We start from the raw sequence: 14,385 nt of genomic DNA, 5'->3' as shown, positions 1-14,385 counted from the left end.
GCTCAGTCACTCCCCACAGCAATGGAAAACAGGGGTGAGGTTGTGATGAAAGTGCTCAGTTGAGGTTTGATCTGGAGAGTATTCTGATAGTTCAGGATAGGGTTGCCAGGTGTCCAGTATTGAACCAGACAGTCTGGTATTTTTGTCCCCTGTCTGGTAAAATATTTCAGAAAATACTGGACACCTAAAATGTCCAGTATTTTTTTTCTCAACCAGGAGGCGAAAATCCTGGGTGCTTACTGGGTTCCGTAGGGGAGCTGTCCGGCCAGGTGCAGGGAGGCAAATGGCGGGCAGCCGCCGGCAGCCTGTTAGGACCAAAAAGACTGAAAAGCGTTTCTTAAAGGAGGCACGCTGTTTTTTAAATTTTATTTTATTTTTTTTCCTTATCAACTTTGGTCTCCCCCCTTTTTTTCCTTAACAGAATTTTTTCCCCGGTGGTTTATTTGGCGGGGGTGGGTGGGGGGTGTTCGGTATGTTTGGATAAACCATCCGGCAACCCTAGTTCAGGAGTAGAGCTCAAGTTTTGAAAAATTGTCACATCCTCTTGGGGAATCTAGAGGCCTTTTTGTTGGTCAATATTTTTACACAGAGAACACTAGAGCCTGGACAAATGATGTGAGATGAGTTAGTCCCTCACTGAAGAGATGCTTCTTGGAGCAACCATATTGAGCAGGCCATGCACTAAATTACCACATACTGTATTCTCCTGAACCTTTTGGCAATAGAAAAATACCAACAGAAAATAGGCAATAGAAAAAAGCCATTATATAATGACCTATTTGGAGCAGTGACTCTTATGGGCTCCAAAACAAACTATGCTTGGTGGTACAGAAGGTCTTTCTAAGCTCAAGCAGAAATGACTGCATTTTATAGTCAAGTAGGTTGCATCTAGACTGGCAAGTTTTTCTGCCAACTGTCTACACTGGCAGCTTGAATTTCCGCAAGAACACTGATGATCTCATGTAAGATTGTCAGTGTTCTTGCGGAAATGCTATGCTGCTCCTGTTCAGGCAAAAGCCCTCTTGCGCAAATGCTTTTGCGCAAGAGGGCCAGTGTAGACAACGCAGTATTGTTTTGCACAAAACCGCGTCTAGATTGGCATGGATGCTTTTCCGCAAAAAGTGTTTTTGCGGAAAAGCGTCCATGCCAATCTAGACGCTCTTTTCTGCAAATGCTTTTAACGGAAAAGCTTTTCTGTTAAAAGCATTTGCAGAAAATCATGCCAGTTTAGACGTAGCCGTAATGTTTGCCACTGAGGTGGAAAAGAGGGAAGGATTTCCTATGACAATGAGAATCAGGCCATGTCCTCTCCCTTCTCCCAACCACCTGGACTCCTGCTCAGAAATCTTGGATACAGCAGAAAGGGGGTGAACTATCTCGCATGCTCTGCAAGACAGAAGGCTATGATACCAGAAGGTGATTTTATAAAGGACCACAAAATATTCATTCAACTCATTGGTTAAAAAGAAAAATACACAGGGGCTACGTCTACACTGGCCACAATTTCCGGAAAAGCCATGCAAATCAGGTAAGTCAGGATAGGGAAATCAAAAAGTAGGACATCAAAGTAGGAATAAGAGATCCTCCGGAAAAGGGCTTTATTCCGGAGGATCGTGCCAGTCTAGACGCTTTTTTTCCGGCTTTTCCCCAAGCCGGAAAAAAAGCGGCGGACATGTTTATTTAAATCCGTGGGGGATATTTAAATCCCCCGCGGATTTCCCTATCCTGACACCTGATTTGCATGGCTTTTCCGGAAATTGTGGACAGTGTAGACGTAGCCCAGGGATTTTAACAGGAACTCAAAGTAATGAACTAAAGCAACAAAAGACAAAGAAGAATCCTTTAACAATGCTATACAAGAACAAGCAGTGATTCAGAGTGATTCTTTTTAAAGGTTATAGGAAATCATCTCCCCAGATGTCTATCCTTCCTGAGCCAACTCTTGGATTCAATTAACCTTCCTACGGAATTCTCAGAGTTTTCATAGATAAGGGAATCCCCAGAATGCCTCCTAATAAATGGCTTAGTTCCTTCTTTCCCAACAGGCACAAATCCAAAAGAAAAAACTTATTTTGTCAATTTTCTGACCCAGCCAAGGTCATTTCAGTAGTTTATCTTGGCTCAGGGTGAAGTTTGTTTAGTTCAGGTACAATTATTAGCTTTAAAACAGGTAAATAGTTACAATCTAATTAGATAGATTGATTTTCCTATCTTATTTATCAGTTCTACTACTTTATTAAGGTCCTTCTTTTACATATTTCATATTTACTTTCTCTCCCCTTTTAACTTTTTTGCTGTCACTATTAGAGCCCAATAAAATACCCATTATTTTAAAGACAGAAAGTTCAAGTCCCAGTTCAGCCAGCCTGGATGCATTGTGACACTGGGGTGATGGTGCAGGAATGCGTCACTAATGAGTCAAACACACTCAAGAGGAATACTTGACATTCCACTTAGCTGGTGGGTAATTTTGTAGCTTTTAAAATGTTGTTATGAGTTTGGGGGAGGAGGAAGTGTTTGAAAAAGAGGCAAAGGAAGCTAGAAAAAAAATTAACAGGAGCCAGTGTTCTCTTCTGCATCCTAATATCTGGATAAACCTGCATCCTAAAATGGATAAACCCAGTGTCCCTTTCATTGTGTAAATGAGTGCAAACACTAAGTGACATTAGTCTATTTGCAAAGCTGCGCTGCTTGTTTGATCAGTAATCGATTCATTCTAAAGCCATCAACTGCTATTTGCTGTGGAGTTTTGCTGACCTGTTGTGAAGAGATCTGGCCAGGGAGGTTGACAAATGTCTTTCTGAGTGAAAAGGCTCCCTGCTGAGGTCTGAAGATTCCCTGAAACACATCCTTCTCTGGCACTGATATAACTTAATACTGCTGCTGCTCTTATTACTGTAATGAATGGGGAGCTCAGCAGGACTTTTGAGGATGTACACCCATAGTAGCTACAATTCCTTTGGGGAGGGACTGCATCTTCATAGCCTGTCAATGAAACTCCTTTACTGGCCATTGCAGTGTGAACAGGGGCTAGTATTCCCTCCCTGCCAGGTAACGAGGGCTTGTCTACATGGGGATGGACACTCAGTAAAATTAATCTGAATTAACTAAAGGAGTGCATTTAAAGTAGATTAGTTAATCTGCATTAAACCCCTGTGTGGACACTCATTCAGAATTAAAATGACCTTAATTCAGTTAATTCACTTCCACTGTGAACTGGAGAAAAAGATCCTGTATTATCTCTTTTAAGTTTATATTTATACTGCAATTAGACACCCACAACTGGCCTGTGCCATTTGACTAGAGCTTGGGAGGTTTGGCCAAGGAACTGTTTAATTATAGTGTATCCTTGCAGGGTCCCAGAGCTTGGGCTCCAGCCTGAGCCCAAGTGTCTACTCCATAATTAAACAGCCCCTTAGTCCAAGCTAGCTGGCATAGGCGGGTTTTTAATTGCAGTGTGGACATACCTGATGATGTATGATGATGTATCCCTTGTACTAGCAGAGAAATGTGAATATAGCCTTCCTGAAAAGCAGGATTTCAAATGATCTAGGGAGCTGAAAAAATCAGCACTGTATTTCAATCACCCAAAAAACTTTATGGCATCAAAGAGTCAGAACACATGGTCCTTGCAACGAGGGGCATTGACCCCCTCTCTGTCCCAGCTCCAATTTCCAGGGGTAGTGTTCCCTTCCTCCCATTTCCATGCTTATATTTCCTAAGTGGTCATGGATTCCAGAGACTCAAGGTCATCACATCCTCCCTTGTCTCCAAGCTGATCACTGCAAATACCCAGTCATATTCCTCTTCCACTTTCACTAGGCATGTGGCCACACAAGCAAAGAATCTGTCAGCCAGGTACATTATTATTGTAGTAGTTCTTTACAAGAGGGAAGGGTGCATTTGATTTCTGTTTGTGACCCAACATTTATTCTGTTCCACACTTTAAACCCACTTTCTATTCTAGATGGGCTGATGAGGCCATCATCTGTGTCCATATTGAGTTTAGACTAGGGTTCAGATAAAAAATATCAGCCGAAGGCTGCGTTGGATAGGCACACAAATGTGAAGCAATGGACTTGTAATAAACAGACGAATAGATGACAGAAATCTTAATAGCTGTTCTCATGAGATTTCCACCGCAAATGATGGTAGTCATGCAACCCCAAAAGAGCTTAGGATCGTTCCGCCACTTCAAAGGGCAAACATCTCACTAGTTCTCAAAAGGTTTATGCTATATTGAGAGAATTGATCCATAAGAATAACTATTCTCATAAGATTTCCTCAGATTCCTTCTCTCTCCACACCCCTCCTGTCCACTTCAGGCAGCAGCAGATCTAACCTTCAATCTAAGGCTACGTCTACCTGGCACCCTTTTCCGGAAATGCTTAAAATGGAACAGTTTTTCGTTAAAAGTATTTCCGGAAAAGCACGTCTACATTGGCAGAATGCTTTTCCGGAAAAGCACTTTTTCCGGAAAAGCGTCCGTGCCAATGTAGACGTGCTTTTCCGCAAAAAAGCCCCAATCGTCATTTTTGCAATTGGGGCTTTTTTGCAGAAAAGAAATCTGTGCTGTCTACACTGGCCCTTTTCTGGAACAGTTTTCCAGAAAAGGACTTTTGCCCAAACGGGAGCAGCATAGTTTTTCCGGAAAAGCACTGATGATTTTACAGTAGATCGTCAGTGCTTTTCCAGAAATTCAAGGGGCTAGTGTAGACAGCTGGCAAGTTATTCTGGAAAAGCGTCTGCTTTTCCGGAATAAGTGGCCAGTGTAGACACAGCCTAAGTGTGCATCTACATAGCAGCGTTATTTTGGAATAATGGCCATTATTCTGAAATAATGCGAGCATCTATGCAGCAATTCTGTTATTCCAAAATAAATTCGAAATAATGGACAGCTTTTTCTGACTTCTGTAAACCTCATTCCACAAGGAATAACACCTATTCTGAAATAGCTATTTGGGAATAGCAATAGTGTAGACCGCTCCACTGCTGCTATTTTGAAATAGCTCCTCCCCAGGACCATTCAAAGTAATTACTCCCCAGTGCCTCCTGGGACTCTAAATCGAGGTAGCGCATCCACATTAGGAAAGACTGCCTCAAACTAATTTCCAGGCTTCCCTGTAGTGTAGATGTGCTATTTTGAACTAAGCTATTTTGGAGTATTTCCTCCAGAATAGCTTATTTCAAAATAAGCGTGTCGGGTGGACATACCCTAAATTTGGAACTGTCTTGCACATTGCTGGGGTCACCTTATAATAAATAACAATAATGATAATGGATAATAATTTATAAAATTACTCTGAATTTTCCTAGTGCCCTCAATCTTCGCTTTACAGTCAATAATGAACTAGGCTACACAGCTTCCTTCATAGCATCTCTAGCTGAAGGCCAGCCTTCGCTGCAGGTTTCAGCAATCCCAAATGCAGGCTGTATGTGCTGGATCAGACAAAGCTCTCTGTGTCCAGCGATAGGCACCAGAACCATTTTCAAAGACTGGGATGTGCCTGCTATTTTCGAGATGGGTGGTATCTCCTAACTCATGAGTCAGAGAGACTGCAATGACTGGATTATGCTGCTGTGAATGTTACATATTAAATTCTTATTTGTTCCTCATTTAGGAAAATATTTGTCTCTTGACAAACTAGGGTGATTTTTGCTCTTTTTCCTTCCTCTTAACACACTGGATTTTCAAAGCTCTCATTTTTAGAAAGTTCTATTTCCAGTTCCTGGAGAGACAAGGTGACGAGTCAACTTTCCTGATAAAAGGCCCATGGTATTTTTACATTTCATAGTGGCTCTGTTTAGTTTGTGCTATATTTAAACTAAAAAAGAAATCCTTCCCATCCCATAAGAGAAAAATAACTCTAACCACATTATTATGAACAACAAGCTTTTCTTCTGCAATGCAATATATTCATCTGAGCTGTGATCAGTATTGGGAGGATGTTTTCATAATTATGGGGCTGACTTGGATCTGAAGTGTCTCTTAAACTGGTCTAATTAGAGAGGTATGTATAAGAATGTTGCATAAATATGTGCTGTTTCTCTTCTGTATAGATAAATTTGGCACTTGTCTCCTTCCCATGGTCTGCTCGGGGAGATGCAAAGAGGCTTTCTGAGTGAATTTGCAGTACTGAGCTCTATTCCCGGGGCATTTCAGGGTTATGCTACTAGACAGCTGGGAGATATTCACACACTTAGTGCTTATTTCCAGTAGGCTCAGGGACAGTGTCATCTGGAGAAAGAAAGAAAGAAAGAAAGAAAGAAAGAAAGAAAGAAAGAAAGAAAGAAAGAAAGAAAGAAAGAAAGAAAGAAAGAAAGAAAGAAAGAAAGAAAGAAAGAAAGAAAGAAAGAAAGAAAGAAAGAAAGAAAGAAAATCTCTTCACACCCTCCCGTGCTTCTCAAGAGTGATATTTGCCCATATCAAGCCAGGGTGGCAATTGGCTCAGACAGCATCATACCCTGAATTGGCAGATGTCTCCATTTGTAACTGAGTGCTCACTGGCTTATTTCTGTTCTTGGGAAGACATCTCCTGTAAGGAGAGTCCATCCATGGATGTTTGGAAGAGTCCTCTGTTATTGTTGATCCTTTGCCCACCTAAAAGGAACACTGAAAAGGTTCCTCTACAACAATTCAATGGAACACCTTAGATATTCAATACTTTTGACACAGCAGTTGCACAAGCAGTGCATAGGGTTGCCAAGTGTCCAATTTTCGCCCGGACAGTCCGTTTTTTCTGATCCCTGTCCGGTAAAAAACACAGATGCTCATCAAGTTTGGTCTCCTGGTTTTTTTTTTTTTGGCCATGTTGGGGATTTTTGGTGAAAGCATCTGGCAAGCCTAGCAGTGCATGGAACCAGTTGGTGCAAACTTAGTGTGACAGCTGAACACAATGAGTAGGCAGCTGCTCATGAGGTTAAGGTGGTGGTCTCCTTTTCTGGAGAGGAACACAAGGCAATTATGGCAATGGGTGTATGTGCGGGTCTATAGTGTAGATGTGGGTTTGACTGTGGCTCCGGTGTCTCATTGAAGAATGCTCTTCTTCCCTGTGAGAGCCATTTTGGAATCTCTTGTTCTTGGATTTGTTAATGGAAATTCCAAATGAGGTTTTATTACAGTTCTTCCTTTCCACTCTGACATTACACACAGGCTGCGTCTAGACTGGCAAGTTTTTCTGCTTTTGCGGAAAAACTTGCCAGCTGTCTACACTGGCCACTTTGAATTTGCGCAAGAACACTGACGATCTAATGTAAGATTGTCAGTGTTCTTCCGCAAATACAATGACTCTCCCATTCGGGAAAAAACCCTCTTGCACAAATGCTTTTGCACAAGAGGGCCAGTGTAGACAGCTGAGAACCGTTTTGCGCAAAAAAGCCCCGATGGCGAAAATAGCGATCGGGGCTTTCTTGCGCAAAACCGCGTCTAGATTGGCACGGATGCTTTTCCGCAAAAAGTGCTTTTGCGCAAAAGCGTCCGTGCCAATCTAGATGCTCTTTTCCACAAATGCTTTTAACGGAAAAACTTTTCCGTTAAAAGCATTTGCGGAAAATCATGCCAGTCTAGACGCAGCAACAGTGTATTAGCTCTTGACAATTCTTGCTACCACTGAGCTTATGAAGTTTTTGGTTTTGATCATAAATGCTGATGGCTACTCCTTGAGTGTCAGAGATGCCAACAGAGCTGATTCCTGATTCCTCCCATGTCCTGTTTTAGTTATGTTTTATTTTCTGTTTTAGGGATAATTTCTTGGCCTTGCTTACAAATATTGTGAGTGAATTTAGGGCTCGTGAAAATGAAGGACACACAAATGTGAAGGACTGTTTATTATATAATCCTCATGCCAGTGTTTATAATAAAATAATAATCATTTAGAATTTATACAGAACTTTATGGGATTTAGAAATACTAACCAAGTAACCCAGATAACATCAGTGACTGGTAAGTATTGTTATTCCCAGGGTTTGTTGTTGTTGTTTTTAACAGATGGAGACATTGAAGAAGAGAAGCAAAATGACTTGCTCAAAGCCACATTGTGAACCAGTGGCTGAAACCTCTGGGGGCAGGGACTGTCTTTTTGTTCTCTGTTTGTACAGGAGCTAGCAGAATGGGCCAAAGTCAATAATTAAGGCTCCTACCTCATACTGCAATATAAATACAAAAGCAACAAAGCTGGATTAACTGACTCTTGTCCCTTTGCTCATTTCTTTATAACACAGTGCTTTCCTTTATTAATGACATGTTAGCACTTTTCAAACTAATGATTTTCTTAATTATTTTTCTTATTGAGAAAGAACACAGTTAGCACCTGTTAAACATGTGGGTACACTCAAGTCTTCTACTTTAGTAAGTGTTTTTGATACAAGCTGAACAAGGTCGTTCGTATTCCTGATGGGTGTCCAGGGACTATGGAAATATATACATTTGCCAGTAGTTTAATATTTTGGCCTTTAGTTTCTTCAGCACTTTTGCACAAATACCAGCCATCAGGTGATTTACTGAAAATTAATTGAGCGGCTCACAAACCTCTTTTGAAACAAAAACAAAATGCTATCTCCGATAGTGCCTACATTTCACTGCTAAGCAACATCCTCACAGGCTGTTATCTTGCTGCATCCTCTTCTGTGGTAAAAACCAAGGCAGAGGAATAATTTAGCTCCCTGCAATCTCCTGGTTGTCTCTAATTTCTTCTTTTACACTATGGTGGTCAAAATGACCACTAACTCTCCTATAAGCACCCCTCTTCTGAGTTGCTTATAAAAATGTTTGATTATTATAACAAGTTCTTCAACTGTCTCCTTAGCTCTGTTAATCTCCATTTCTGTAATTCCTTTCAGGCAGCCTCACCTGGGCTGTATTACCATAATTTTAAAGGGCATCTTTTTGGTCAAAGCTCCTGCCGTTTGAATGTGCTAGGTTTCTATTGTTTCTTCCTTTTCTTTGATTCTGGAATTCTCTGACTTTAGTAGGTCTGTTTAAATGAATTTGAATTTTCCTTCAGCTTGCTTTGAGCTGGATGAGGGCCCAAAACAAAATTCAAGGTTCAAATGCCTCAACTTGGGTGGTACTGAAAATCAGTTGCAAGTAGTCTCTAACTTCATAATGGACTAATCTAAATCCTGGGCTCTGAACAGCCCCATAGCTTTGGGGTATTCATATCATCCTGCCTCTACAGAGACTCTCTCCATTTGTAACTAATTTTTATGTAACCCCTTTGTGCTATTGCATATGGTTCTGCACTGATGTGTTATTTGGTAAACCTCTTATATTACTGCTGGGAATTCAGCAGTATTCTGGGGCATGTCATCCATGTGAACTCACAAGGCAGCTTCTAAGTGTGACTCATTTAAGGCCAACTTAACAGATGTGACAGAACAGCAGTGAGGGAAGTCCCGGTGCAGTTTATCTGAGATCACCCTTCCCAAGGGTGCTGGAAACATTTTCTTAGGTGAAAAGTAACATGCACGTCTATCTTTTGGTTTGTTCCGATTGGATTTCCCTGGCCAAAAAGTTCACAAGTCCACACTCAGTGGGTACATTATGCTTGTTATTGCATTAGAGTATGGTACAGACTAACAGCTAAATTGGTTTAAAACACAAATCTAAACTAATTTAATTTAGTTTTCCTCTTTATTTAAATACATGTTCTTTGATGATCAACTTCACTCTAGCAGTTGCCTTAGGACTACAGTCAGCTTCCTTTTTGGCAACCACAGACAGAGCACTTGGGCCACTGGAAAATGATAATGAGTTTCTATTTGAAAGACAGGAATTTAGAGAATTTTGTTTCCCTGGGCCCAGGCCTACAAGCTGTACTCAATCAGCAGGAGGGATTGAACCTGGAATTTTAGGGGCTAAAGCCATTAATCTCTACTGCATGAGCAAAAAGATAGCTGGTGCTTTGCTAAGGCTGTTGAACAGACTTCACTCTCCCTTTCTCAGTGCCTCTGAGTTATACAGGTTTTTGTTCAGCCAAAAAGATGATACTAAGAGAAAAAAAAGGCTTGTTTGTTCTAGTGAAAAATTTACACTAGGATATTTCTAATAATTCTTCTTCAGCTTTTATAGGAACCCAAACAAAAAACAGGAGATAGTAGCACCCTTAACTCTGAACAAATTATATTCTGGACATACATAGGATGCCTTGATATAATCGTAAGTGTGACAAACTGAGGGAGCGAATGACTCTGAAAGATACAACATGCATTGTGAGTGTGTTTGTCTAAAAGGGTTGTGCCACCTTTCCCTCCCTCAGAACAGAAGTTGCTAATTTGCTGAAGCATCCCAGAGAGCCTGGGAAAAACAAACAAGTTCTTTTGGGTAACAGGAGAGAGTTTTTTAGGATTCCTCTTGGCAGGAAACCAGGCCAAGGCCCAGTTAAACTGCTCTGGTTCCCTTTAGTGGGGAGAGAAAATAACTAAAGGGCTTCCATTTGATAGAGTCAAATAACAATAACAGGGTCAAGAAGATCAGTGCTACTGCTCCCTCATTTGTATGGAGACAGTGGGAGATTGCAAGCTCCCTGATGCACTGACTAGCAGCACTTTGCAGGTGTTTAATAAAGAATGATATTTTTTTTTCTTTTCAGAAAGCACAAAAATGAACAGCCTGTTGGCTCCTTCTCTAACCAGCAAACTCCACCCTTAACAACCCCCAAACCAACAGCACCTGCACATACATACCCTATATATGCTTGCCTCTTAATGAGCCACAGCTGAAGGCCACTTCCTTCCACACTGGCAGTGAATGCACCTTGGATTAGCTGTGGCAGAATCCCTTTAACTTAACCCTTTCCCTACCTAGCTGGTTGCAGGTTATGTAGCCATAGTGAAAGTACACAATAGATATCTGTAAGTTTACATGTCTGTATATAGGGATGTAAAATGGCTTTTCCTTACCTTCCCCATTCCAGCATGAGCATGTCCCAGCTTGACTACGACAGGGAAATTTGGGGTTGTGAGCTGAAAGGCAGGAGAAAGAACCCTCATTAGTATCTCAGTGGCTGTTTTGAACCTTGCTGGAAAGACAAATCTCCATTTCATGGTCAAAGAAGGATTGTTCTGTAGGAAAACAGTGAACAATATTTTTTCAGGTCTCCAAATGATTCTGAAATGGAGACTAAGCAGAGTCCTTCAAAATCAACTCCTCTCACCAGCACCAACTTCAAACCCTCCATGTACCCTTATTCCAGTTCTGCCCTTTCTCAGTCTCTCTCTCCTTCTGCTTTATTTTGGTCCCTTGCTTTGCTGTCAGCATCCCCATTCTCTCCCTACATATTCATCCTCCACTTGCAGTTTGTGTGGCATGAGAATAGTGAGCTATGTTTCCCAAACCCTTGCCAATGCCTGCAGTGACTGTAGCCAGTAACCCCAACAGCTCTCATTCCCTCATTGCTTCCCATTTCCCCTGGCAGCGGTGGTGATGTAGGGGGCGGGGAGGGGGGAAGAGAGAATGGATGCCAACTCATGGGTCAAACTCATAAAGACAATCTGCTAGTGCAACTCTTTTGTAGTGTCTTGCATGGGGAGGCTGAGTAGGCAAGGGGAGGCTGAGTCTCCCCAAACAGCCAGGCATGATCCTACCCATGCTCTGCCTTCTAGACCTCTCCCCCTACTTCCCACTCAGCAACTCTTGTCTTCTTCTGTGCATTGGCTCTGAGGCCACACTGCTTGCCCAGCACTCAGGGGCTGGGAGGGCTGGGGACACTCCCGAGCTGGGGTACCCTGGGGCAGGGGGCTGGTGGCTGCAGTTATGGGAGGCACATATCCCTGCTTGCCCCTGCACCAAATTCACAACATCATATAATGGGACGGGAGGGGGAGTAAAAGAATGGGTGAGGGCAGGGATTAAATTATATTAATATAAAAACTCACATTGTGTTCCTTCTGTCTCACTGTGCTTGCCTGTGAGTTGAGTCTGCAAGCCAATCTACGCAGGCACATCGCTACAGGGCTACAGTGACTCCATCAGGGCTCCTCCCTGGCATCCCTCAGCAGGCTCCATGCAGGTGTAGACGTGTACCTGCACAGATCTGCTGACAGGAGCAGGGCCTTAAAATGTATAGTCATTTGGGCCTGTTTCCTGACATGATTGTAAAAGGCCTACCATATATACTGTATGTGACACTGTAACACCAAGCCTTGTGTCATGTTACTCGGCCTGAAGTTTGTGGACATCTCACTTAACCCATGGGCTACATCTACACTGGCATGATTTTCCGGAAATGCTTTTAATGGAAAAGTTTTCCGTTAAAAGCATTTTCGGAAAAGCACGTCTAGATTGGCAGGACGCTTTTCCGGAAAAGCACTTTTTGCGGAAAAGCGTCCGTGGCCAATCTAGATGCGCTTTTCCGCAAAAAATCCCCAATCGCCATTTTCGTGATCAGGGCTTTTTTGCAGAAAACAGTACTGTGCTGTCTACACTGGCCCTTTTGCACAAAAGTCTTTCAGAAAAAGACTTTTGCCCGAACGGGAGCAGCATAGTATTTCTGGAAAATCACTGATGATCTTACATGAGATCGTTAGTGCTTTTCTGGAAATTCAAGCGGCCAGTGTAGACAGCTGGCAAGTTTTTCCAGAAAAGCGGCTGATTTTCCGGAAAAACTTGCCAGTCTAGACACAGCCATGCACTGTTGGGTGCATTTTTGCATCTCTGGGTGATGCCATCATCCCACACTTACCATGTACTAGTATATATACGTCATCTGAATGCCTCACTATGACCATGCGCTCCACTGCATTTTTATTGCACATTCTCCCAATTTAATCAGGTTCAGAAAATTTTGTCTTTATTCAAATGTACCAAGCAATGAGCTGGATTCATTTAAACAGTTAACATGCAGATCTGGTGGTGGCAGTGAGTTGAAGTTGAATAGATAAATGGCTTTCCTATTTGCTTAAGTTGGAACATAGAGAAATACATTGTTCTTGCGCTAATTACCAATTGTGTATATGGACAGGAAGCTGCTATGCCCTAAATACAAAATTGGGTGTTGTCTTCATCTGTAACGGTTTTCTATAAATAATGTTTGTAGTCTTTTTTAACCATGTTAGTCTCCAAATATGAGAGAGACAAGGTGGCTGAAGTTTATTATTGGACCAACTTCTGCTGGTGAAAGAGGGAAGCTGTCGAGCAACACAGAGCTCTGTGAACACAATGCAAGAGATGATTCAATATGAAGTGAGTAATTAACTCCTCTGCAGTCACAGGATAAAGGAGAGTTTTTTGGGTTACAAGTGTTGCTTCCACAAGACCTGACTTTCAGATTTCCCAGGGGGTGCTCTACCTCCTTCTCTGTCCTAGGCTCTACCCACCTCCATCACTTCCCCCAATACCCCACTCCTACCTACCTCTTCCCACCCCTGCTCCATCCCCTCCACTGAGAGCACCCCATGTTCAACTGGTGGGGAAGTCATGGTCTATAGGGCAGGTCATGTGTGTCCTCCCCTGTGGCCCAACCCTGGGGTTACAGTGTTCTTCCCGCCCCGTAGTGCCTGCAGGAGGAGTGGAGAGCTTTGTCCTCCTGTCACACCCCTTCCTCCTTGACACATTTTGCTGCTCTTCTTAGGGGGCAGGACCTCAGGCGCGGAGCAGCAGGGAGCTGCTTTTAACACCGGCTCCTCCTGGTCATTGCTCAGCAGCCCTGCCTGGCGGGTGTCTGAGAGAGCTTGGTCGGGGGAGTAGCAGCTTCTGCTCCCTCCCCATACTTGGGTGTTGGTGATGGGAGTGCGATTCACCTCCTTCATCAGGTTCTCTCAGGCAGCAGTAGCACAGGGCTGCTGGGCAGTGTCTCAGTGACTGGAAGGGGCTGCTCCTGTCCCTTCTACTCCTGGCATTTGAGCCATGTATCACCTAGGCTTGCCTCCTGCTCCTCCCCCTCAGTGCCTCCTGCCTGCTGCCATGGTGGCATGTGGGAGGTACTGGGGGAAGGTAGGGATAGGGACGATCTGATCAGCAGGGCCTGCTGGTGGGAGGCACTAAGTGGGAAGGAGAGGCTCACCAGTGAGTGCTTAGCGCCTACTGATTTTTTCATGGATGCTCCAGCCCTGGAGCACCCATGGAGTCAGCACCTATGGTCACTACTGAGTCCATGATTTTTAGTGTTTAGCAAAGTTATGAATTTAAGCTCGTAGGCACATCTTTTGAAGATGTTGTGCAGGCTTCATTTGAGGATTTGGACTGACCAGTCAGATAGGGAATGGTAATTTGGTGAAAAATGTTCACCCATAGGTAATAGGGTGTTTTTGTCTTTTATCATTTTCCTGTGCGAGTTCACTGCAGAATGTGGTGATTGTCTGGTTTCACCCACATAGCTGTTGTTGGGCCATTTGATGCACTGGATGAGATATGCCACATGTTGTGATAAGCATGTGCTGGTTCCATGG

At 42.9% G+C, this 14,385-nt stretch overlaps 1 protein-coding gene across 4 annotated transcripts in view; it reads right to left on the bottom strand.

Annotated features, from left to right (window-relative positions):
* SYN3 (synapsin III) overlaps nucleotides 1-14,385 on the bottom strand; it is a 382,630-nt gene that overhangs the window by 36,267 nt on the left and 331,978 nt on the right. For all 4 annotated transcript variants that reach the window (XM_075938194.2, XM_025178914.3, XM_025178915.3 and 1 more), the window contains one exon: nucleotides 10,900-10,962. In XM_075938194.2, coding sequence (XP_075794309.1) covers nucleotides 10,900-10,962 — 63 coding nt within the window. The remainder of the gene's footprint in view (nucleotides 1-10,899; nucleotides 10,963-14,385) is intronic.

This window comes from Pelodiscus sinensis, chromosome 1 (assembly GCF_052426305.1).
Source record: "Pelodiscus sinensis isolate ZL-2025 chromosome 1, ASM5242630v1, whole genome shotgun sequence".
NCBI classification, from domain to species: Eukaryota; Metazoa; Chordata; order Testudines; family Trionychidae; genus Pelodiscus; species Pelodiscus sinensis.
This window is presented reverse-complemented; position numbering and strand designations above follow the sequence as displayed.